This window comes from Pogona vitticeps, chromosome 5, assembly GCF_051106095.1.
Source record: "Pogona vitticeps strain Pit_001003342236 chromosome 5, PviZW2.1, whole genome shotgun sequence".
Lineage (NCBI taxonomy): Eukaryota > Metazoa > Chordata > Lepidosauria > Squamata > Agamidae > Pogona > Pogona vitticeps.
In genome coordinates, this window is record NC_135787.1 from 115001079 (window position 1) to 115023996 (window position 22918).

Sequence of the window (22918 nt, forward strand, 5' to 3'; positions counted from 1 at the left end):
ATATTTTGCCCAAAATGTTTCATCTGCCTGATTTGGATACCAAGTCCCACTGTTTTGCCAGTCCTACATCTTCTTATGGCTTCCCTTAGTTCAATCAATATGAAGGCAGTTCATTGGATTCAATCTAAATATCCTTTGGGTGATTTTTTTTAATTTCAAAAAATAAAAGGTATTGTATTCAAGACTCTAGTTTTTTACTCTAAATGTTATCATAATATTTAAAAAATCATTAACTTTTTCTGATATATTCCTGAACAGATTTCAGGTATTTGCAAATTATTTCAGTAACTATATGTAACTGAACTACCTTTACTGGATTTTCAGTAAACAGAATTTATGAGTGGTTGTACTGAAGCTAAAATACACACTCAAGACAGCAGCAAAACTTTAAATGCCATTATTAGTGAGGTCACATTTCAATCCAGGTTATCTATGACTTTAAAAAATACATGTATTTGAGCTGTGTTTGCCTATGCTCTGATCACATATATTGCAGTCTTCCCATTAAACTCCTCTATTACACCTGTTCTTTGTTGTTCAATAACTGGAGTGCATCTAGGCTATGAAACACTGGCCACCATTCAGGCACTGGCTCTAGTTCACACTGCTTGCATTCATTAACCCACTGTGGATATATCTTTATTTCCAACAAGAAAAAGCATAGCTTGAAATACACTGTAGTATGTAAGCTGACATACTGGTTAATGTTACATCCTGTTTTCAAGAGATCCATCCCTACCTCTTACAAGATCAACATCTATGAGATCTGGTTTTACATGTCCAGTTTTCTTTGGCTTGTTCCTCAAACCCTGTAACAGGAAAAGCATACTACATTGTAACTGTTACTTCCCAAGAACTTTTTTTTAAAAATCAGAAGGGTCATTGATTGTGCCAAACCTTTATTTCTCAGTTTCTCTGATTTAGAAACTTAAAATTCATTTTAAGAAATATTCCAAGTTACAACGGCCTGAAACCAGCATGTGCCTCCATAAATTTCATTTAGTAGAGGTATTACAGTGGGAAAGAATACACTGATTTTTCAATTTTACTGAAAACCTCCTCCAGAGGGCTTTGGGCCCTCCAGCAAAGGATCAGTGATGGCAGCAGTAGCTGTAGAGGAAGCAGGAAATGGGCAACATTGAACATACACAAAGCATCCTTAGCATTATTCAGAGAACACACCAACTGGCAGGGGAAGGGCTGGATCCAACACATTTTATCATTACAAACTAAAATTAAACAATGTCAGAAACAGGGAAAGCAATTTCTCAAATGCACAATAGGACTTGAAATTAATTTACATTTACTTCTATTATATTTTTCCCAACACCAAAGGATGTTAATTCAATTAAGTTATGCAGCCACAGTCCACATACACATGCTTGTAATAGTTAGCAAGATACTTGTTTTGATCCTTCTTTAATTCTGTCCTTCTGTTTTCGAAGAAGCTTCATTCATTAGACAAAATAATATACAGTATATAAACTAAATACAGGCCTGATCTAAAATGTGGTCAGATTGATACATGATGGTCCTCCCCCTAGGAGGACAAGTATGTGTCTTGTGAAATATGGGCCAATTTTAAATCAGAAATCTGGGGGCACATCCTGCTTAGCTGTCACTTCACAGAGTCCCACAAGCATAGTAACACACATGTTGTTCCAAGTGTTGCTGTTGTGCAAACAGAAATCTTCACAAAGAAAACCCATCTTCCACCTGTGCAACGGCAATGCTTGTGCAGATGGTACAAGCCCATTTTACTATGGCAAAACATGTTTCTGTTCATTAGAAGCTCAACAGGACACTAACATAAATCTTTACTGCTACAAATAATATACATTTTCAAAGAAATTGATAATTGCACAAACAGATTGCGTTGTAGTTCAAAGAATTTATTCATACTTATAACAACTTTGCACTTTGGAGAAAAAAATGTTACCAAACTCAGTATACAATTGAAGGGAAAATTAGCAGGGCAGTTCAATATGATTAGTACCCCAAATAACTGACTGATTTGTTCAAATCATTTTGTAAAACACCTTAAAATTAGAATGAAAAGGTAAAATTAGGAGAGTCAAACCCATTTGGGACACTTAGAAGTTTTTTTTAATGATACAGATTCAGATTAAACATATACTGCTTTTAAAACAAGTTTAAATAATTCTGTTACATTCACAGTCAATCAAGCTACAATACTACTCGCTCTAAACCAATAAAAACAAAAGTAAAATGTAAGTTTCCAATGAAACAAGCCAAGGAGAAATTTTATGGTCACATTTAAATGATATTAAAATTGAAACCCCTTCATGGATTGCTGCCTTGTCGTGGCGAAGGGGCTTGAGTAATTCAGAGAAACTATGGGCTATGCCGTGCAGGGACACCCAAGACGGACAGGACATAGTGGAGAGTTCCGACTAAGCGCAATCCACCTGGAGCTGGAACTGGTAAGCCACTCCAGTATCTTTGACAAGAAAACCCCATGATCAGAAACAAAAGGCTAAAAGATGAGACGCTGGAAGATGGGACCCTCAGGTCGGAAGGCGTCCAACATGCTACTGAGGAAGAGCAGAGGACAAGTACAAGTACTGTAGCTCCAGAGCTAATGAAGTGGTTGGGCCAAAGCCGAAAGGACGCTCAGCTGTGGACGTGCCTGGAAGTGAAAGGAAAGTCCGATGCTGCAAAGAAAAATACTGCATAGGAACCTGGAATGTAAGATCTATGAACCTTGGGAAACTGGATGTGGTCAAACAGGAGATGGCAAGAATAAATATTGACATCCTGGGCGTCAGTGAACTAAAACGGACAGGAATGGGTGAATTCAATTCAGATGACTACCATATCTACTATTGTGGGCAAGAAGCCTGTAGAAGGAATGGAGTAGCCCTCATAGTCAACAAAAGAGTGGGAAAAGCTATAATAGGATATAATCTTTAAAATGATAGAATGATGTCAATACAAATCCAAGGCAGACCTTTCAACACCACATAATCCAAGTTTATACACCAACAACCAGTGCTAAGGAGACTGAAACTGACCAATTCTATGAAGACTTATAACACCTTCTAGAACTGACACCAAAGATGTTCTTCTCATTCTAGGGGATTGGAATGCTAAAGTAGGGAGTCAAGAGATAAAAGGAACAACAGGAAAGTTTGGCCTTGGAGTTCAGAATGAAGCAGGGCAAAGGCTAATAGAGTTTTGTCAAGAGAACAAGCTGGTCATCACAAACACTCTTTTCCAAAAACACAAGAGGCGACTCTACACATGGGAATCATCAGATGGGCAATACCGTAATCAGATTGATTATATTCTCTGCAGCCAAAGGTGGAAAAGCTCTATGCAGTCAGCAAAAACACGACCTGGAGCTGATTGTGGCTCTGATCATCAGCTTTTCATAGCAAAATTCAAGCTCAAACTGAAGAGAGTAGGAAAAACCACTGGGCTAGTCAGGTATAATCTAAACCAAATCCCTTATGAATACACAGTGGAAGTGAAGAACAGATTTAAGGAACTACATTTGGTGGACCGAATGCCTGAAGAACTTTGGATAGAGGCTCGTAACATTGTACATGAGGCAGCAACAAAATCCATCCCAAAGAAAAGGAAATGCAAGAAAGAAAAGTGGCTGTCCAACGAAGCCTTACAAATAGCAGAGAAGAGAAGGGAAACAAAATGCAAGGGAGATGGGGAAAGTTACAGGAAATTGAATGCAGACTTCCAAAGAATAGCAAGGAGAGACAAGAGGGCCTTCTTAAATGAACAGTGCAAAGAAATAGAGGAAAATAATAGAAAAGGAAAAACCAGATATCTGTTCAGGAAAATTAGAGATATTAAAGGAAAATTTTGTGCAAAGATGAACATGATAAAGGACAAAAATGGGAGAGACCTCACAGAAGCAGAAGACATCAAGAAGCGGTGGCAAGAATACACAGAGGAATTATACCAGAAAGATTTGGATATCACAGACAACCCAGATAGTGTGGTTGCTGACCTTGAACCAGACATCCTGGAGAGCGAAGTCAAGTGGGCCTTAGAAAGCTTGTCTAACAACAAGGCCAGGGGAGGTGATGGCATTCCAGTTGAACTATTTAAAATCTTAAAAGATGATGCTGTTAAGGTGCTACATTCAATATGCCAAAAAGTTTGGAAAACTCAACAGTGGCCAGAGAACTGGAAAAGATCAGTCTACATCCCAATCCCAAATAGGGGCAGTGCCAAAGAATGTTCCAACTACCGTACAATTGCACTCATTTCACACGCTAGCAAGGTTATGCTCAAAATCCTCTAAGGTAGGCTTCAGCAGTATGTGGCTCGAGAACTCCCAGAAGTGCAAGCTAGATTTCGAAGGGGCAGAGGAACTCGAGACCAAATTGCTAACATGCGCTGGATTATGGAGAAAGCCAGAGAGTTCCAGAAAAACATCTACTTCTGCTTCATTGACTATGCAAAAGCCTTTGACTGTGTCGACCACAACAAACTATGGCCACTGGTCCCATCACCTCCTGGCAAATAGAAAGGGAAGATATGGAGGTACTGACAGATTTTAGTTTTTTGGGCTCCATGATAAATGCAGATGGTGACAGCAGCCACAAAATTAAAAATCGCCTTCTTCTTCGGAGGAAAGCGATGACAAACCTCAACAGCATCTTAAAAAGCAGAGACATCACCTTGCCAACAAAAGTTCGCATAGTCAAAGCTATGGTTTTTCCTGTAGTGATATACGGAAGTGAGAGCTGGACCATAAAGAAAGGTGACTGCCGAAGAATTGATGCCTTTGAACTGTGGTGCTGGAGGAGACTCTTGAGAGTCCCCTGGACTGCAAGGAGAACAAACCTATCCATTTTGAAGGAAATCAACCCTGAGTGCTCACTGGAAGGACAGGTCCTGAAACTGAGGCTCCAATACTTTGGCCATCTCATGAGAAGAGAAGACTCCCTGGAAAAGACCCTGATGTTGGGAAAGTGTGAGGGCAAGAGGAGAAGGGGACGACAGAGGATGAGATGGTTGGACAGTGTCATCGAAGCGACCAACATGAATTTGGCCCAGCTCCGTGAGGCAGTAGAAGACAGGAGGGCCTGGTGTGCTCTGATCCATGGGGTCACGAAGAGTCAGACACAACTAAACAACTACAAAAATTGAAAACCAGCAGCAGGAGAACACAAACACACAATTATGCAATTACACAATGAAGACATTCAGTACTAAAATAAAGCAGAAAAATTCCTGAATAGTTGAACAAACAAAGATGTGCACACTGAAACATTAATTTCTGGCATGAGATGCGTTCTCTCAGCGCTGGTCCTTAATAGTCACCTCATACTGTCTAATTCAGAGTGTTCTTTATCAGTCAGAAGTTACATACACATAGCAATGTAGAAATATACTGATAATTTGGATTTCTGACAGAAGATATGGCCTTTTCTAGTTGCTGTGGGTTAGCTAGAAAGGTCCTGTAGCAGCTGTTTTGCTATACAGACAATATCACTAAGGCAAATACTGCTGCTGTGGTTGTGTCCTAAGGGAACTTAAGGATATTCCTCTCCTTTTGATATAAAGACAAACTTGACTCCTTACTGATAAGGAGACTCACTGTTTATGAGAGTATCTATGGGACTGGAGATTTTCAATCACTGCCAGTTTCAGCTGCTGATATTTCTTGGTAAAACAGAAAGCTCCCAATCTGGTAAAATCTACTACTGCAAAGAATTCAGAAACAAATAAACGTACATACTTATTGAAGGGTTATGAACAGGCTAATGAAGAGACCAAGGGCTTAAATTCAATTGCAGTTTTGAATCAGAGTACATTCCTTGGCCAAAACCCTAGTACAAAATGCTATGCCTGTAAGGGCAATCATGCAAGCAGTGTTTGGCTTTGGCTGGTATCTGTCTGTCGTACACCTATGCACACAACCATCTCTGCAATCCAGACGTGTCTGGCCATGCAATAGACAGACAGCTAAATAAAGCATATTGCTTCCATAATTGCCATGAAACGATAAAGACTCTGGGCCTTGAAGTCAGTGGGACTTTAGTAAGTCAACACTTACATAAGTTCAGTTGATCTATTCCAGGTTTGACTAACAGTTGGAATTAAGTCTCAGGAAACATGCTGAGTTCATAGTGAAGAATGTATTGAATGTTGTTAGAGCTACTATAAAAAACATTAAAACCTGTTAGAAATTGGATAGAAAGACTAAGCAGCAAGATTTATAATAATGGCATGCCCAGATACAGAACTATATGCTCAGTTCTGATCAAAAGCATATCGCAAAGTAGAGGATATGCAGAAAACTCTGCCTTATTTTTCTATTGCCTTAACAATTTCATCTAATTATTCCATTTTAAGGCTTAAAAGTTTTAATCTTTTTAATCATTTTAATGCTTTCACTGTTTAATAAAAGCATAACTTCTGTTAATATAGTCTCAGTGTTACTCTATAAGCTACTTTTGGATCAGATATAAACTCAAACAGACTGTAAATTAAAACAAGTGAGGTATTAAAATGGTAAGAGGATTGAAATATTTCCTCTCAGAAAGACAGCATTTTTCTTTGAAGAGTTAGCAAAATTTATAAAACAATTTAGTGTCCACACCACAGCAGACTGAGATACTATTCATATTCTCTCCAAGTTACTAGAGTTTAAATGCCAGCTGAAAACCTGGCTGTTCAAGCAAGCCTTTCCTCCATCCATTGTCTGATTTTGTTCTCTGTGCCTTCTGCCATCTGGATCATTGATTTTAGTAATATGTTGTTATGATTTTAAATTGTACCTAGATTTGATATGTTGTCACCCGCCCAGAGTAGTCGGTACGACTAGATGGGCGGGTTATAAATGTAACAAATAAATAAATAAATAGCAAATTCAGAGCAGCAACAACGAAAAGGAAACTGTTAATGCATTTTTTTCAACAGAAGCAAATTACTGAAGAGTCATAATTCCTAAAAATTAATTGAAACGTGTTGGCTGCCCATCTTCCAATCCAGTAACTCATCTCCCTCCCCCATTACATCACTGCTTTTTTTTTTTTTTTTTTTTTTTTTTTTTTTTTTTTTTGCTGGGAATAAGAATGAACACACATGCAGCAGGTACATCACTTGGTTAGTTCTGTCACTCCTCAGTTTCCATCTGCCAAAAGAGATAAGGCACATACAAAAGTCTTGTTACTCAGCTATGTTTTCCTTGTTGGTGCTGCTAAGTACAGTGGTATCTGCCAGCGTCACGCTGAAAAATGTGCAAGCAAGTAGAAAACAACATGGAGAATGAGACAGACGTGTGTGCCAAATGACTGCTTGCACAGCGAGGTAAGTAGCAAGTTGCAAATATGGCTTATTGTCTATTGACAAGCAATCTCACTCATTCCACTGCTTCTTGAACAAGCCATTAGGCACTACAGTCTTCTCCAATGATTACAAAGTGATGTTTCATAGAACACTGTCAATTGTTATGCAAGAAATCATGCAAAAATAATTCAAAAACTTTAAACTATTCCACTCCCTTAAAGCTGAAGTAGAGATCTGCCAACCTTCACTTCTGAAGGATTACCACCAGCCAATGGCAGAACACTCTCCAGCCAAGGGAAGGCAGGGATTACTCAGGAACCATCGCCAGTGATTTATGAAGGAAGATGGAGGTTCACCTGACTGGCATAGGGCTTAGGGAGAGAGGAATGGAGGGTGATGTCTGACATTGCAGCCTGGGGATTTATAATATCATCAAGTAAGTCAAATGACACTACACCAGTGCAGATGCTACACTGAAGTGCCTGCTGCTGCAGCTATCCATGAGCTGCTCCTCATCTCGCCCGGCTACTACATTATATTAGTCACATGCTGCTGCTTTAGGAAGGCAAAAAAAATTGTATACTTGGGGTTGGGAAATCTAGAGTCATCAAGCTGGTGCATTTCAGAAATAGTAAGGGCACAGAAGTTTCACTGAATAGCTTGCATCAGCAGGGAAAGTTGCTGTTTGGCTTTGCTATGACTCTTTTTCTGTTCAACAATGGCCCAGGGGCTTAATTCAGAAAAGGCTGCTGGTATGGAAAATGTGGCACTTGCACACTGGAAGTTTGTAGTTCATAAGCTGGAAGGTTGTGGGGACATTGCAGTCCATGTCAGAAAGGGCAGAGCAGCTGTGCTCTCAGCTGGCTGCTGCCTAAGTAAGAACCAAAGAGGAAACAACAGAAGCAAACTTTATTATTTTGGATGTCACATTCATTTTGCTGTTTAATTTTGACTTGTTTGGTATTTTTAAGGCAAGATTAGAAAATATGAAAAAAACCCAAAGACAAATATTTGAATTATTTCTTCAAAGTGTAACCTTATTTATACGCAAGCCTTTTATAAATATATTTTTATAATTATTTAGCAGTAATTTAATTTTGTTCCCTACTATCAAATGTTCATGGCCTATATGTATTTCCAAAGGTGAGGGGCTCCTCAGAATATAAAAAAATATTTTAGGGGTTCCTCCAAGGAAAAAAAGATTAGGAAACACTAGTCTTCTCATAGTACCTCAGTCACTAGAAATATAAAATGAATCAATTTTTTAAAAATTACTTTTTGACAGTGCAGGATTTTCAGAAATGGATTCTAATGGCTTTATCCAATTTAGTTCCTGAAAAGCAAAAAGATGATTTTTGGTAAATTGAATTTATTAAAAATATATAGAGGAACAGATTGTTTGCAGTCTGCACGACAACATCTGATCAACATCTGAAAGCAGTTCCAGAAAATTTTGTACTCTCTGTGAAAAAGCAGTGTTACTTATAATCCAAACATTACATTTCTGTGTATCTTTAGAAATGAACCTAACAGCACAGTCCTGCTCAGAGTTAGATCATGAAGTTAGGCAGGAACACCACAAAGTCATACAGAATAGAAGCCAAAGCTTGTTCAATATAAAGGATGCAAAAGCATTCAGGTGCTGTTGAAACAGGTCCTCGCTTATCAGATATTGTTGGGAATTTGTTAGCCACACTAAGATGCAGAGACACTGTTAATCTACAAAAGCTGTTTTGCATAAAACAAATCTTCATGGTCAAGTACTTACCAATTTCATAAACTGTTCAAAATAATGACAAGATGAAAAAGGAAGAAAAGTAAACTGGAACTACAAAGGCAAATGTATGAAAGCCAATGATTTCTGATAAAATTCAAATAAAATTGTAAAGGAACAAATACAGTGGTGCCTCGCATAGCGAGGTTAATCCGTTCCGGATTAACCTTCGCTATGCTGAAGCATCGTTGAACGGGGCAGGGAATTCCACTGGAATGCATTAAACATGGTTTAATGCGTTCCAAATGGGCCGAATACTCACTGTTCAGCGATGCTTCTTAATGGCCGGCAGCCATTTTCGCGCCCTCCCCTCGCTTAACGAGGGCGCAAAAACGCTGCGCGCGGCCATTTTGGGCCATTTCCGGGCTTCCGGCGGCCATTTTCGCCGCTGAACAGCTGATCGTTGGGCTTCGTTTTGCGAAGATCGGTAAGCGAAACGCTTACCGATCTTCGCAAAGCAAATTTTGCCCTATCTAAAAAACGTTGAGCGATCGCATTAGCAATCCCAAAAAGGGATCGCTATGCGATTTCGTCATTGTACGGTGCGCTCGTTAAGCGAGGCACCACTGTATTGCATGTCATATGGCATGTAGTTTAAAGCAACATTAAAAAACCCCAATATTTATCACAGCACTGGAAATTGCAGCTCTCAAAAAGAAACATGTAGTCAGGCTCCCTCTATTACGTTTAGCTGTTTTTAATATTTATATCCCATCTTTCTCTTCAAGAAGACCCGAAGTGGCTTAAAATATTAAAACAAACAATATGAAAGCGGGAATGCTCACTCCTGTATGTGTGAATCACATCTACACCAAACAAGAAAATATTCTGAGCTTATCCAATCTAAACTCTTGATACGGCTATCTTCCATAAAACAAGAAATTCTTAGTTGAAAAGAATGTCCCCCAATCTCACAAATCTCGACCCTTGCCCATCTTGGCTAATTGGAAGATCGGCCAGGGGGGTTCGCACCTGGGTCCAGGAGGCCATGAATGCCTCTTTGAGAGAGGGAGTGGTCCCTACCACCTTGAAAGAGGCGGTAATTCGCCCACTCCTTAAAAAGCCTAACCTGGACCCAAGGCTGGTGGTTAATTACCGACAAGTAGCGAACCTCCCTTATTTGGGTAAAATGTTGGAGCAGGTTGTGGCTGGGCAACTCCAGGCCCTGCTGGATGAAACAAATTTCTGGATCCATTTCAACTGGGTTTCAGGCCGGGTTTTGGCATGGAGACTGCCTTGGTCACCCTGTACGATGACCTTTGCCAGGAGAGAGACAGGGGGATTGTGACCTTGTTGATACTCCTGGACCTCTCAGCGGCTTTCGACACCATCGACTATAGTGTCCTTCTGGATAGGCTGCCTGGATTGGGAGTTGGGGGCACTGCTTTACAGTGGTTCCACTTCTTCCTGGCTGACCATGTCCAGAGGGTGGTACTGGGGGACAGTTGCTCTGCCCCATGGCGTTTATGTAAGTTACACTGGCTACCAGTTGCTGCCCGGGCCCAATTCAAAGTGCTTGTTTTGACATATAAAGCCCTAAACGGCTTGGGCCCTGGATACCTGAAGGACTGCCTCCTTCCATGTGAACCTACCCGGCAATTAAGATCTACCCAGGGGGCCCTTTTGAAAGAGCCGTCCTTTAAGGAGGTGAGAGGGACGGCTTGTAGACAAAGGGCCTTTTCGGCAGCTGCCCCCAGACTATGGAATGCCCTCCCGACTGAGATTTGTCTGGCGCCAACGCTGATGACATTTCGGCGTCAGGTCAAAACCTTCCTATTCCAGAAGGCTTTTAATTGAAATAATATCAGCTGTGGGTCCGATGGCAATTTTTAGAGTTTATATTTTAATTCCATTTTAATTGTTTTGACTTTTTATTGTATTTTAAATGTTGTAAGCTGCCCTGAGACCTTTGGGTAGTGTGGGCGGCATACAAATTAAATAAATAAATAAATATTTTGTTTCAGTAGAAAGATAAAAAATAATTTAAATTTGAGAAAAATACTGCAGATCTGTAGAAAGTAACGAAGTATTACTGAAAAAACTATATAACAGAGAACAAAACAGGGACAAAAATTAACAACTGATATAGCTGCTGAATTGGGTTCACACTTAGAAAAGATCAATGGAAAACAATGGAACACAGCTTAGCCTTGATTAACTGAACTCCCATAAATTTCAGTGAGTCTACTCCTAGTATGTGCAAATTTGGATTCAATCCATTTTTATTCTCATTCCATTACATAGTCTCTTTAAAATAAATTCTGACTTTCAACACATAAGTGGAGTTCAAACTGAAGTTTTCAGAATCACTTGGTTCCTCAGAACATACTGGGTTTCCTCAACAAGAAAATATAGGGAAAAAAAACTGCTTAGAAGTTTGTCCTTACTGACATCCCCTAGAAACGTGTTCTGCATATTCTTGGATGCACATGGTTTTCACAGAAGAGTTACTCTAATATATCCTATTCGTACCATGCATGGAATATGCCACAGCACCCCAGTATCCTCTGCACAGGAATTCTCTACCAACTAACTGATGCGGAACAAGTCTATTGAAGACAGGAAACTACAAATTCGCTATATAAGAACTATATACAGTGGGGTCTTGACTTGAGAACTTAATCCGTATTGGAAGGCGGTTCTCAAGTCAAAAAGTCTGTAAGTCAAGTCTCCATTGACCTACAGTGCATTGAAAACTGATTAATCCCGTAAAAGGCCGTTTTTGTTCCATTTTGGTTTTTTTCTGGTCTGTAAGTCAAATCTCAGTCTGCAAGTCAAACCTACATTTTGCGGCCAGAGAAGTCTGTAACTCAAAAAGTCTGTAAGTCAAGCGGTCTGTAATTCAAGGGTCCACTGTAAAATAAACAAATTTTACCTTGATTTCTCGTTGTTCTACGGATTTCTCCCATATTTGTTGGTCATATGCCCCAATCTAAAGAAGAGGAAAGTCACAATTAAAACTAGATTATAAAATAGATGATGCAGCAATTTCCTCAGTAAAGTCATAATCACATCAGAAAAAAGTACAGCGACAAATACATATATCAGTCTCAGATGCCAAGTACAAAATTATTACTGGCCGGGTAGTGAAGATATGATTCAGCACACATGTATTTGATTAATTTAATATGATTCTTTAAAAGTCTATGTAACTGCTACTCCACCCTACTTATGCATCATCTGTAATAATTATAATTGATTAAGCAAGTTAGATAATTCCGAATTGTACATTTCCAACTCAACCGTATGATAATACTTAGGTATGTAGCCACTGAACAAGTTACAAAATGCTGAGAAATATAAAGAAATATGGTAACGGTACACTATAATCTTTACTAGATAAATATCTGCATACATACAGATCTTAGCATGGTCAACGATAAGATAATGTGCAGTATAAATGTGATTTGCTAAACCTTATTGCACAGGAATCTTAGGACTAACATATTTGATTATTCTACAGGATCTGCTCCACTGCACAATTCATAGTGTATATGGCTGAGTCCTCAGATAAGAGCTCCAATTAACTGTAGAGATGGAAGCCTTCTGAACAAATTATTTGCGTTCAGATCATTTTCAAGAACGGTCCTCAAAAAGAACACATGGAACAAATCACAACAACACTTCTAGAATTGTATTCCATTCATAGAACTTTAAAATCCTATCAAGCTTTGTAGACATACTATGCTATCAAGAAATTGCTTAGCATTGCATACTATGTGGTAAGGACCACAGCGGAAGACTGTGATCCTACAAGTGATAGATCTGAAGACAGAATCTGGACTTCCTTGTGCTTTGGTTTTATTAGCATAAATGCTTAATCCGATGAACTGAATATACTACTAGCAAAGCAGCACAGAAAAACTATTCAAATCAGGTAGCTGCACACACAAGCATCAAGCTCTCATGCTACATTCATAGTTTCATTCCACAATGACTTGCTATTTTCATCTGAATCCAGCAAACTATGTTTTGGGCAAAGAAAAGCCCACTGTCTCTTGCAATTCTGGTTTCTGAATGAACTGTCAGTTTCTAGGGTCAGTAAAAACAGAAAATTATAGTTTGCTCCTGAACTAAAGAATAAACAACCACTATGCACAAGGAAAGGAAAGGAAACTTGAATAGTCCCAAGCTTAACACTAGTAACATAGTTTAACACTGTGTCTGAAGAGACTCCAAAAGGCAGGATAAAATCCTGGATTTCTTCATTTTACAAAGAGTGACGGAAGACTTTTATGGCATAATTTAAACTTCACATTTTTTAAAAAAATGACATACTCTTTCTCCAAGATTGCCTACTTTTCCATAAAAACTTCCTCTTTCACATCCATATATTATTTCTATATACTCCATTTTTGTCTTTTCAGCCATATTAACATTGAACTCCCTTCATTTCTTCTAATACAGGTGGTTGGCAACAGAAATGGAGCCAATCTGGTGCCACAGAGAAAAAAATATGGAGATGGATTTTTTAAAAAAAACTTTCACATGCATAGTTATAGAAAATAGGTTTCAGTTTCCATTCTGATCTTGGTTCGCTTACAGTTATTGGCCTAATTTAACCTTACAGAAGCATCCTAATTAAGACAAAGATTTCTGTAACCTAAAATGTCAGAAATATGTAATCACTGATGACCTTAAAATTATTTAAATGTGACCAATTAAACAAAAATTATGACTTTATATTTTTTCTGAAATTAGCACCCAATTTTTAAAAATCTGTGATTATACACACACATAAAAAATTAAAAGGTTTATTCTTCACTTCCAGTCCCTAAGTGCTAGTATTGATGGAATCAAATTAACATTTTGAGACTAAAATGGTCATACTTGGATTAATTTTCAAGTATGTTGTTAAATGTTTAATGTTGTTAAATGTTACAATGCTTTCGGGGTGACACTTTAACTTCACATAATTTACAAAACAAAATATCACCACTATTAAAAATCTGCTCCCCCAAACTCTTGAACAAAATGCCGTAATTTTACATTCGCTTTTTGGTATGTTGAAATTGGCAAGAAGGTTGTTGACAACTAAAATATGGCCAAGATATAATGTTCATTACAAAATTAAGTAGAAATAGGATGTAACACTTCTTTAAAAAAATAAAAACAAAATATGACTTTCCAAGCAAAATAAAAACATGTAATTCTCACCAGATTATTCAAAAACATGTTTTACTTACTTATGAATTCAAATAAAGGTTGCCAAAAATATGACATGTCACAGAACTCTTCACACTAATCGTAATACTGTATAACTGCAAATATATCTTCTCAACAAAGCAGAATTGAAAATATAAAATATAAATTTAAAACTTTTAAAGAAAGGTAGATTTTCAATAATCAAGGATCACTGCATAGATACTGCATAGACAACGAAAACCAACTCATTTTTCTCCACTAAAGGATAGTGTTTGATTTTATCTATACAGTCTTGCAATATTATAATCCTCTTCTTGCCGGTTAAATCTGATTTTAGAAAATACAGTACTCTTAAATTCCACTTGAAGATACAGTTACAAGTGCTTAACATAATTCCATAACTCTATGAAGCAATTCCTGTCTGTCAAGATTGTAAATAGCACTGGGAGATGTTTTGGATGATAAAACGATGGGACCTCAGTCACCCTCAAGGTTAGAACAGACTTGGAAAATAAAAGGTTGTACAATGTAAGGGGAGTACATATACTGAATAAAATAAGTCATTTTATTCAAATCTATGGATATAAAATGTTCTGTGCCACTGTAATGTTACTGGACCTTATCCTAGAGAATCACTGGATTCAATGTCACTCAGTTCTACATAGACACACATTAGACCAGTCAAAACAACATTCTGTGAGCCATTTTTGATAGAAGGGACAGTCCAAACAAAATGTTATAACTTTTAAACGAGTTCTTTAATTATGACCATATTTGGCATAATGTAGCTCTGTCTCAAATTTGGAGAAGTTTGGACAGGTACTTTTAGAGATCTAATTTCAGATTTTAAAAGCCATTCCTCCTCCCCTCCTTTCTGCTACTACTTCTGTCAGCCTGTAGAGTGTTTAATAGTTGTTTTTCAAAGGCCATCCACAGCTTCCTTAAAAGGAAATGTTTCCTGCTACAACCTGCTTCGCTTTTCTTTGACTGAAAAATAAAAGTCAAAGTCCTTGTATTATTATTCCTTATATATCCAACACAAGTAATTATTACTGCAATTTATAATTATTATTGGTCATCTGCAACTGTCATTTTGAATACAACCCCCTCTTATTTTTTATTAAATTGTTAACAAATTTCTGGATGCATCCAACAAAAGTTATTGTTTCTCATATTTTATTATTTTCATATACCAGCCCAATTTTCCTCACAGGTTTGTTGTGATTATAAGAGCCAAGTGCAATGCCTTGCAGAAGTATAAATATAAATATACCTTAAAATTTATTCATAAATAAAAAGGTGTTTCCTTTTAAAATACATTGCATTAAAATGAACTGTTCTGTACATTTATTCTAAAATTAGATGACTGTTTTAGTTCACATAAGTATGTATAGTTAATGAAGTGTTTATTTTTATCTATATTTTATCAAAAATATTTGTGTTAGGAAGACAGGAGGGCCTGGCATGCTCTGGTCCATGGGGTCCCAAAGAGTCGGACACGACTAAACGATTAAACAACAACAACCTAAATACAGGAATAATTTGCCATCAGAGTGACTGAGGAAAAAGGTAAGTAAGTATATTTATCTATTTTAAAAGTTGTTAATGGACTGGGGGAAAAGGAGTCAGGTTCTTGGATTTTTTCCTTGCTTGGTGTCTGTGAGTGGGAATGACTACAAGAGAGGATCCTGCAAACCATCTTTACTGCTGGTGTCATCAATATTCAGCCTGGCCTTTGCTATATAAAAGCTTGGCATCCTTTTTCCTTGATAATGCAAGGCAATGTTGAGCTATTGGATGGGATTTGATTTGTGAGTACAGATGCCATATCCTATACAGTGGTGCCTCGCTTAACGAGCGCACCATTTAACAACAAATCCGCACAGCGACCAGTTTTTTGGGGTCGCTAATGCGATCACATTGCGATGTTTAGATAGGCTAAACATCGCATTGCAATCATTTCTGCACCTGGCGGCCATTTTGGAAACAGCTGATCGGCAGTTCCAAAATGGCCGCCGGGTGCAGAAAATGGCCGCCTGCACCATTTTCGCGCCCTGCCCTCACTTACCGGGCAGCGAAAATGGCGGCCGGATCCAGGATTCTTCGCTTACCGGTGAGTTTTTCCCTAATAGGAACGCATTAAACGGAGTTTAATGCGTTCCTATGGGTTTTCCCCGCCCAGATAGCGAAGAATCCGGATAGCGACATTAATCCTGGAACGGATTAACGTCGCTATGCGGGGCACCACTGTATTCATAAATGTCAGGTTTTCTGAAGGATTGAGGATTCACAGTGAAAACCTGCTTCAAAATACTAAACTATTCTGACTTTCCTCCACTGAATTCTCCTCTTATGGTAATCATAACTCTATGATCATTATTCTTCTCCAAAGAATAATGATCATAGAGTTATGATTACCATAACATTGAAGCTAAATTTCATATGCCCATATACTTCTGAACTATCACCAATTACCTGTGCATTATTTTTAGACTGAAATATATTTTTAAATAATGGATTAAAACAGAAAAAAAAAACTATGTTGCAAGGACATTTAATCTATAATCACGAACACATTTACTACAAAGAAAAGTGTTCAGTACTTGATCAAACTTTCTTCCTCAGGGTATACATGTTTAGCATTGTGCTGTCAGGAAGTGAAATGTTTACCTTGAGATTCTGAAATATTTCTCTATTGGGTGTGGGAGGGTGTAGGAGAACATGGAAGCTTACAAAAACATACCAGAACAAAGTCAGATGAAACAAAAAAGGCACATCTTACTCATTTCTATGGAAAGCTAGTCTGTGTTTTGTTAGAATTGGTCAATTTTAAAAATCTATTTATTTAAAATATTTTTAGTGAGCCTAAAAAAGGACCCATAGCAGCATACATAATTGAAAACACAATATTAAAAGCTAAAAACAGTAAATTATTCAAATATTCTAAAAGAATTAATAACATTCTATAAAAATGTTAGGTAAAAGCATTACTAAAACAGATTTAGAAGCAAAAAATATAAGCCTCGTGGCGCAGTGCTTAAATCGCTGTACTGCACCCAAAACTGTGCTCACGACCTGGGGTTCAACACCAGGTAGCAGCTCAAGGTTTACTCAGCCTTCTGTCCTTCCGAGGTCGGTAAAATGAGTACCCAGCTTGCTGGGGGGGCAATGTGTAGCCTGCATAATTAACTTGTAAACCACTCAGAGAGTGCTTGAAGCTCTATGGGGCGGTATATAAGCAGCACACTTTTTAAAATTGTCTCTTATAGACAGTCAGTGACTAAGGAAAAGCCTTAGTGGAGGAGAAAGGTCTTCACCTGCTTGCGGAAGGACAGCAAAGATGGGGCTAGCCTGGCCTCCTGTGGGAGGGAGTTCCAGAGTTTGGGAACATTGACAGAAAAGGTCCTCTCCCTTGTCCCCACCAAGTGCGTGTGTGAGGGTGATGGGACCAAGAGAAATGCCCCCCCCCCGATTATCTTAACACCTGGGTAGGCTGATGAGATGCAGTCCTTGAGATAGCTTGGACCCAAGCCATTTAGGGCTTTGTAAATTAAAACCAGCACTTTGAATTGTGCCTAGAAACAGATGGGCAGTATCAATTATCAAGAGAGGAAAGGAATCTTGGATTGTACTGCAGGAAGTATCTACTTATATAGGGGCAGTCATGGACATCACACTGGGACCCCAACAATATGTGGCAGGGTTCAGGTTTTTTTCCCTTTCAAAATGAAGAAGAGAAACTAATTTTTGTCTTCTCCCAAACAGAATTCCAAAGTAAACTATCACCACCCAAAATCCTGTTGTGCAGCTCCACATGCACAACAGGATGATTCAGTAAGGCATTTGATAAGGTAGACCACAACCTACCGCTGCGTAAGATAGAACAAAGTGGGATAGACAGCACAACTACCAGATGGATTTGCAGCTGGCTGACCAACCATACTCAACATGTGCTCCTCACTGGAACCACATCTACGTGGAGGGAAGTGTGCAGTGGGGTCCCTCAAGGTTCTGACTTGGACCCAGTGTTCTTCAACATCTTCATAAATGACCTGGATGAGGGGATTGAATGAGCACTCATCAAATTTGCTGATGTGTCATGAGTGCTTCCAAAGACCTGGACCCAGAAGGGTTAACTGTGGCTGAAGAGAATGTGGAGAGATCAGAAACACCTGAACTGCCTCCAGATTCTCCCTCCACAGCAGACAGGCTTCGGGGCAGGCTTCGGGAAAGACTTAGGACAAGAAGGCTTTCCACAGAGACCTACGTTCATCTAGTCCTGAGTACTAGCAGAATAGAAAGCTTTCCAGCAGCTCAAGGAGCTGTTTCATTATAAAACAAGCTTCCAGTGAAGCCAGAAACTTCGTGGAAGCAAGGAGTCAAAACCTTGGCTTGCATCCATGCTTCTTGCATCTTGTTCCTGTCTCTGAACTCTGGACTTTGACCCTGGACGGCGCTGGTATTGGACTCTGGACTTTGGCCCTGGACTACACTGGTATTGGACTCTGGACTCTGACCCTGAACTACACTGTGTATCGGACCCTGGACTTTGACATTGGACTTCATTCTGTAAGTTGGTTTCTGGACTTTGGCTTTGCATTCTTGATATCTCTGACCCTGTACTGGTTTATCGGACTTCGGCTATTGTAACCCTCCGGGAACGTGACATGATGACACAAAGCTGGGGGGAATTGCTAATACTTTGGAAGATAGACTCAACATTCAAAAATATCTAGATAGACTTGAACATTGGGCCTTATCCAATAAGATGCAGTTCAGTGGCAGGAAAAGTAAGGTCCTGAACTTACGCAGGAAAAACTAGATGCACAAGTACAGGATAGGTGGTACCTGGCTTGACAGTAATATCTGTGAGAGGGATTCAGGTGTCCTGGTGGACCACTGCCTAAGGATGAGTCAGCAGTGTGTTGCAGCTACCAAGAAAGCGAACACAATCCTAGGTTGCGTCAACAGGGGGATAGCATCAAGATCACAGAAAATGATAGTACTACTCTATAACATGCTGGTGAGACTGCACTTGGAGTGCTGTGTCCAGTTCTCGTCACCACAATACAAAAAAGGCCCCGAGGCCCTGGAAGGGGTGCAGAGAAGAGCAACAAAGATGATAAGGGGACTGGAGGCTAAATCCTATGAAGGACGACTAAAAGAACTAGGTATGTTTAGCTTAACAAAGAGAAGACTGAGGGGAGACATGATAGCAGTCTTCCAATATCTGGAGGGTTGCCACAGGGAAGAGGGCATCACTTTATTCTCCATCGTGCCTGAGGGTAGGACAAAGAACCAATGGGTGGAAACTCGTCAGAGGAAGATCCAACCTTAAAATAAGGAGGAATTTCCTGATGGTGATAACCATTAAGCAGTGGAACAGCTTGCCTCCCAATGTTGTGGGTGCCCCATCGCTGGAGGTTTTCAAGAAAAAGTTGGACAGCCATCTGTCCAGGATGGTATGAGGTCTCCTGCCTTGGGCAGGGGGTTGGACTAGAAGATCTCCAAGGTCCCTTCCAAACCTACAACGATTCCATGATTCTATGATGCCATCAGCAGCTACAAATCAGTGCTCATTAAAGGCTTCCTTTGGCAACATTAAGGTGAATGTGACTTTGTCACAGTGTGTACAGCCTCCATGTCATAAACTGCACCCCTATTATTTCTGTCTTATATTCATCTTTAAAACTAGATAAAAACAAATTTGCTGTGAGGTGACACCATAGAGAAGCTAGCAGTCATGAGATGACATGGAATATGGGTTTAAAAGCAAAAAGGAAAAGGAAAAGAAAGGGTGCTGCTTATATACTGCCCCATAGTGCTTAAAGCACTCTCTGGGCAGTTTTCAATTTACAATTTAATTACACAGGTCTCCCTACAGCAAGCTGGGTACTCAGTTTATCTATCTTAGAAGGATGGAAGGCCGAGTGAACCTCAAGCCATCTACCTGAGGCCATTGGGATCAAACTCAGATTGTGAGTAGAATCTTGACTGCAAAACTGCAGTTTAACCACTGTGCCATGAGGATGTAATGTTGTTTGGCCATGTGTTTGATAAATATGTAGAGTGGTAACTGTGTTCCATAAAACTTTGGATAAAGTTTTATAAGTAATATCCAAACATCTCAGCTTCATGGTTACAGAGAGAACTATGTCTGCATGATTAAGTCTTATTTTCCAGGATTTTGTGAGCCCTGGACATGAAACAACCTTAGATCATTTGGACTTGTCTTTCTTGCTCAACTTCAGTACAAAACACAACTAAATGAACTCCAATGCTCAGTGATATAAAACATTAAACAGGGTTTGTAATGCAGATGGTAATGAACTAGAATATGCCTGGCGCTGTGTACAGAGAACTGATGGAAGAAATATAAGCATTACTGCCAATGGCTCTGACTCTTGTCTGAATTAAGATTTATTGTTTAAAAAGGTTAAGAGATTGTTCAGTTTTGAAAACAACTGAAGAGAATTTGGAATCCAATAAAACATCTAAAGAAAAAAGGTTATATGTTTTAAAGAGGAGGGCAGGACTATTACACAATCCTACTTACCATGGTGCTAAGTAAAGACCATACACTGATTAAAATCAACAATACATTTCACTGGAACTGGCTGAAACAAGCTAAAGTTTTCAGATTAAACTGGAACCTTAAGTGCCAAATTACACAGCTTCATTTTAAAATGGAAAAAGGAACAAGTGAGGATTTCAGAATTACAGAAAGAAATACCAAGAAGGGCAGACAAGTAGAATTCTCATCAGAGCACTTATTTTGCAGCTTTAGAAAGAACCTCTTTCAATATGACTGTATCTAATTAGTGTTTTAAGCATGACTTGCTTCCACAGCATCTAACTTCATCCTTAAAAACATAAACATGTTATATAGTCTGCAAACATACAAGAAATGTTTATCAACTGACTCCCTTCCCTGTCCCTGCTGAACATTCTGAGAAAGTCTACAAGAGGCGAAATACACTACACTAGGACCACATATCTTACTTCCATTTCAATTTGAGTCTTTATGAACTTCTAAATGTCAAGATTCAAAATCACACAGAAATCTTACAGTTTTACATCTTTGGATGTGTGTTTCAAGCAGCAATGAAAGGGAATTCACAACTCCATTTTCCATCACTAGTCTCACAGATCATGAAGACACAGACAGACAAGGTGAAGACAAGAGGGAAATTGAGTCCAGGGGCTCACTAGCATGGAAAATGCAATGAGGAGATCTGCTAAACAATGAAGACACAGGAAAAGGCCTTCATTTCAAATCAAGCAGGAAGATTTCACCATTCTAATAGCCATCAGTGTTAATGAGCAAGCTACTCAAAACACATGAATACCTTTCAGCATTTATATAACAAAAACTGTTGTTAAGCTTTGACAGCCTAACTAAACAAACCCACTGCAATGATTCATTTAACATACTGCTGTCCTTTACCATACCAGGAAATTAACTACAGCAAGCTGTACGCCTATTGTTTCAATGGAATGTTTGCATCTTCAATATGTCCTGCTTAGCATAGAATATGAAATGTTGATGAACAGGAATAAACTAGTTCAACCTAATAGTTGTGTTGCTTACAGACTCAGTTTTATTTTGTTTTAGTGTACATCAAGAATTCTCCAGATGTGTAATTTGGTCATGAAAAATATAACTTTGTATTTGATACAGGAAGTCAGTAATTTCCACAGAAGTTCTACCCTGTTTAGAAGAAAATCCTTTATCTACTGTAGATGTGTATTCAGCCAATATCATACCACAGAGTAAAAAAGAGAAGGAAAAGTTGCTTATCAATAACTGCTATTTTTCATGTGGTCATCTGTGAATTCACAAACATGGGTTTCATACCTGCCAAACTTGAAAACTTCCAGAGCCTAAGGAGAATTTTTTCTCTCTACCCCAACACTACCTGCATGACGAGAGACACCCTAACAGCTCCCCTGCAGTTCTCCCCCATCTGCCACCCAGATCAGAAACTGGGTGTGACAGAGAGGAAGAGATACACTGTCAAGGAATTGGTGGCAATGGCTCCACAAATGCTTGTCACACCAACCTACCTGATGAATAAGGTGGTGTACATCAGTGGTCTCCAACCTTGGGCCTCCAGATGTTCTTGGACTGCAACTCCCAGAAGCCTTCACCACCACCTCTGCTGGCCAGGATTTCTGGGAGTTGAAGTCCAGGAACATCTGGAGGCCCAAGGTTGGAGACCACGGGTGTACATGATGGGACTAAGGGAGGTGACCCAACTAGCTCTCCTTTTGACACTAATCCCAAATACACAACATCTCTATTGTCTGGGTTTGAAGGAGTTGGACAGAGATCAGATGGAGAGGTCTGATGAGATGCAGGAGTGCCTCTAGCGCAAATCTCAGCTTTAGAGATGGAAGCTTCGTGCTTTATATGAAGCACAAAGCATGGCACCACAGGTGGTGCTGAGTTCCATCTCCCTCCCTACAGGTCGCCTAGTCCACTTACTGAGCTCCACATGCTGCTGGGGTTCTACTTTGGCAGTGCTGCTGAAATCCAGGCAGGAGCCGAGCCAGCTTTCCCTGCCTCCTCAGGTAGCCAATCAGTCTGGCGAGGAAGCAGGATCGGGAGTCTCCCTGCATAGCTGACAAGTGGTTGGCTGCCTGGGGAGGCAGGGAAAGGTTAGCTAGGCTCCTGCCTGGATTGGAATGACGCTGCCAAGGAGGGACCCCAGC

The 22918-nt window shown here is 39.3% G+C and overlaps 1 protein-coding gene across 2 annotated transcripts in view; it reads right to left on the reverse strand.

The window, feature by feature from the left end:
- PHTF2 (putative homeodomain transcription factor 2) overlaps positions 1–22918 on the reverse strand; it is a 91286-nt gene that overhangs the window by 37662 nt on the left and 30706 nt on the right. For both annotated transcript variants that reach the window (XM_073000711.2, XM_073000710.2), the window contains exons 3-4: positions 11934–11990; positions 740–809 (exon numbers count right to left, since the gene is read on the reverse strand). In XM_073000711.2, the coding sequence (XP_072856812.1) occupies positions 740–809; positions 11934–11990 (127 nt within the window). The remainder of the gene's footprint in view (positions 1–739; positions 810–11933; positions 11991–22918) is intronic.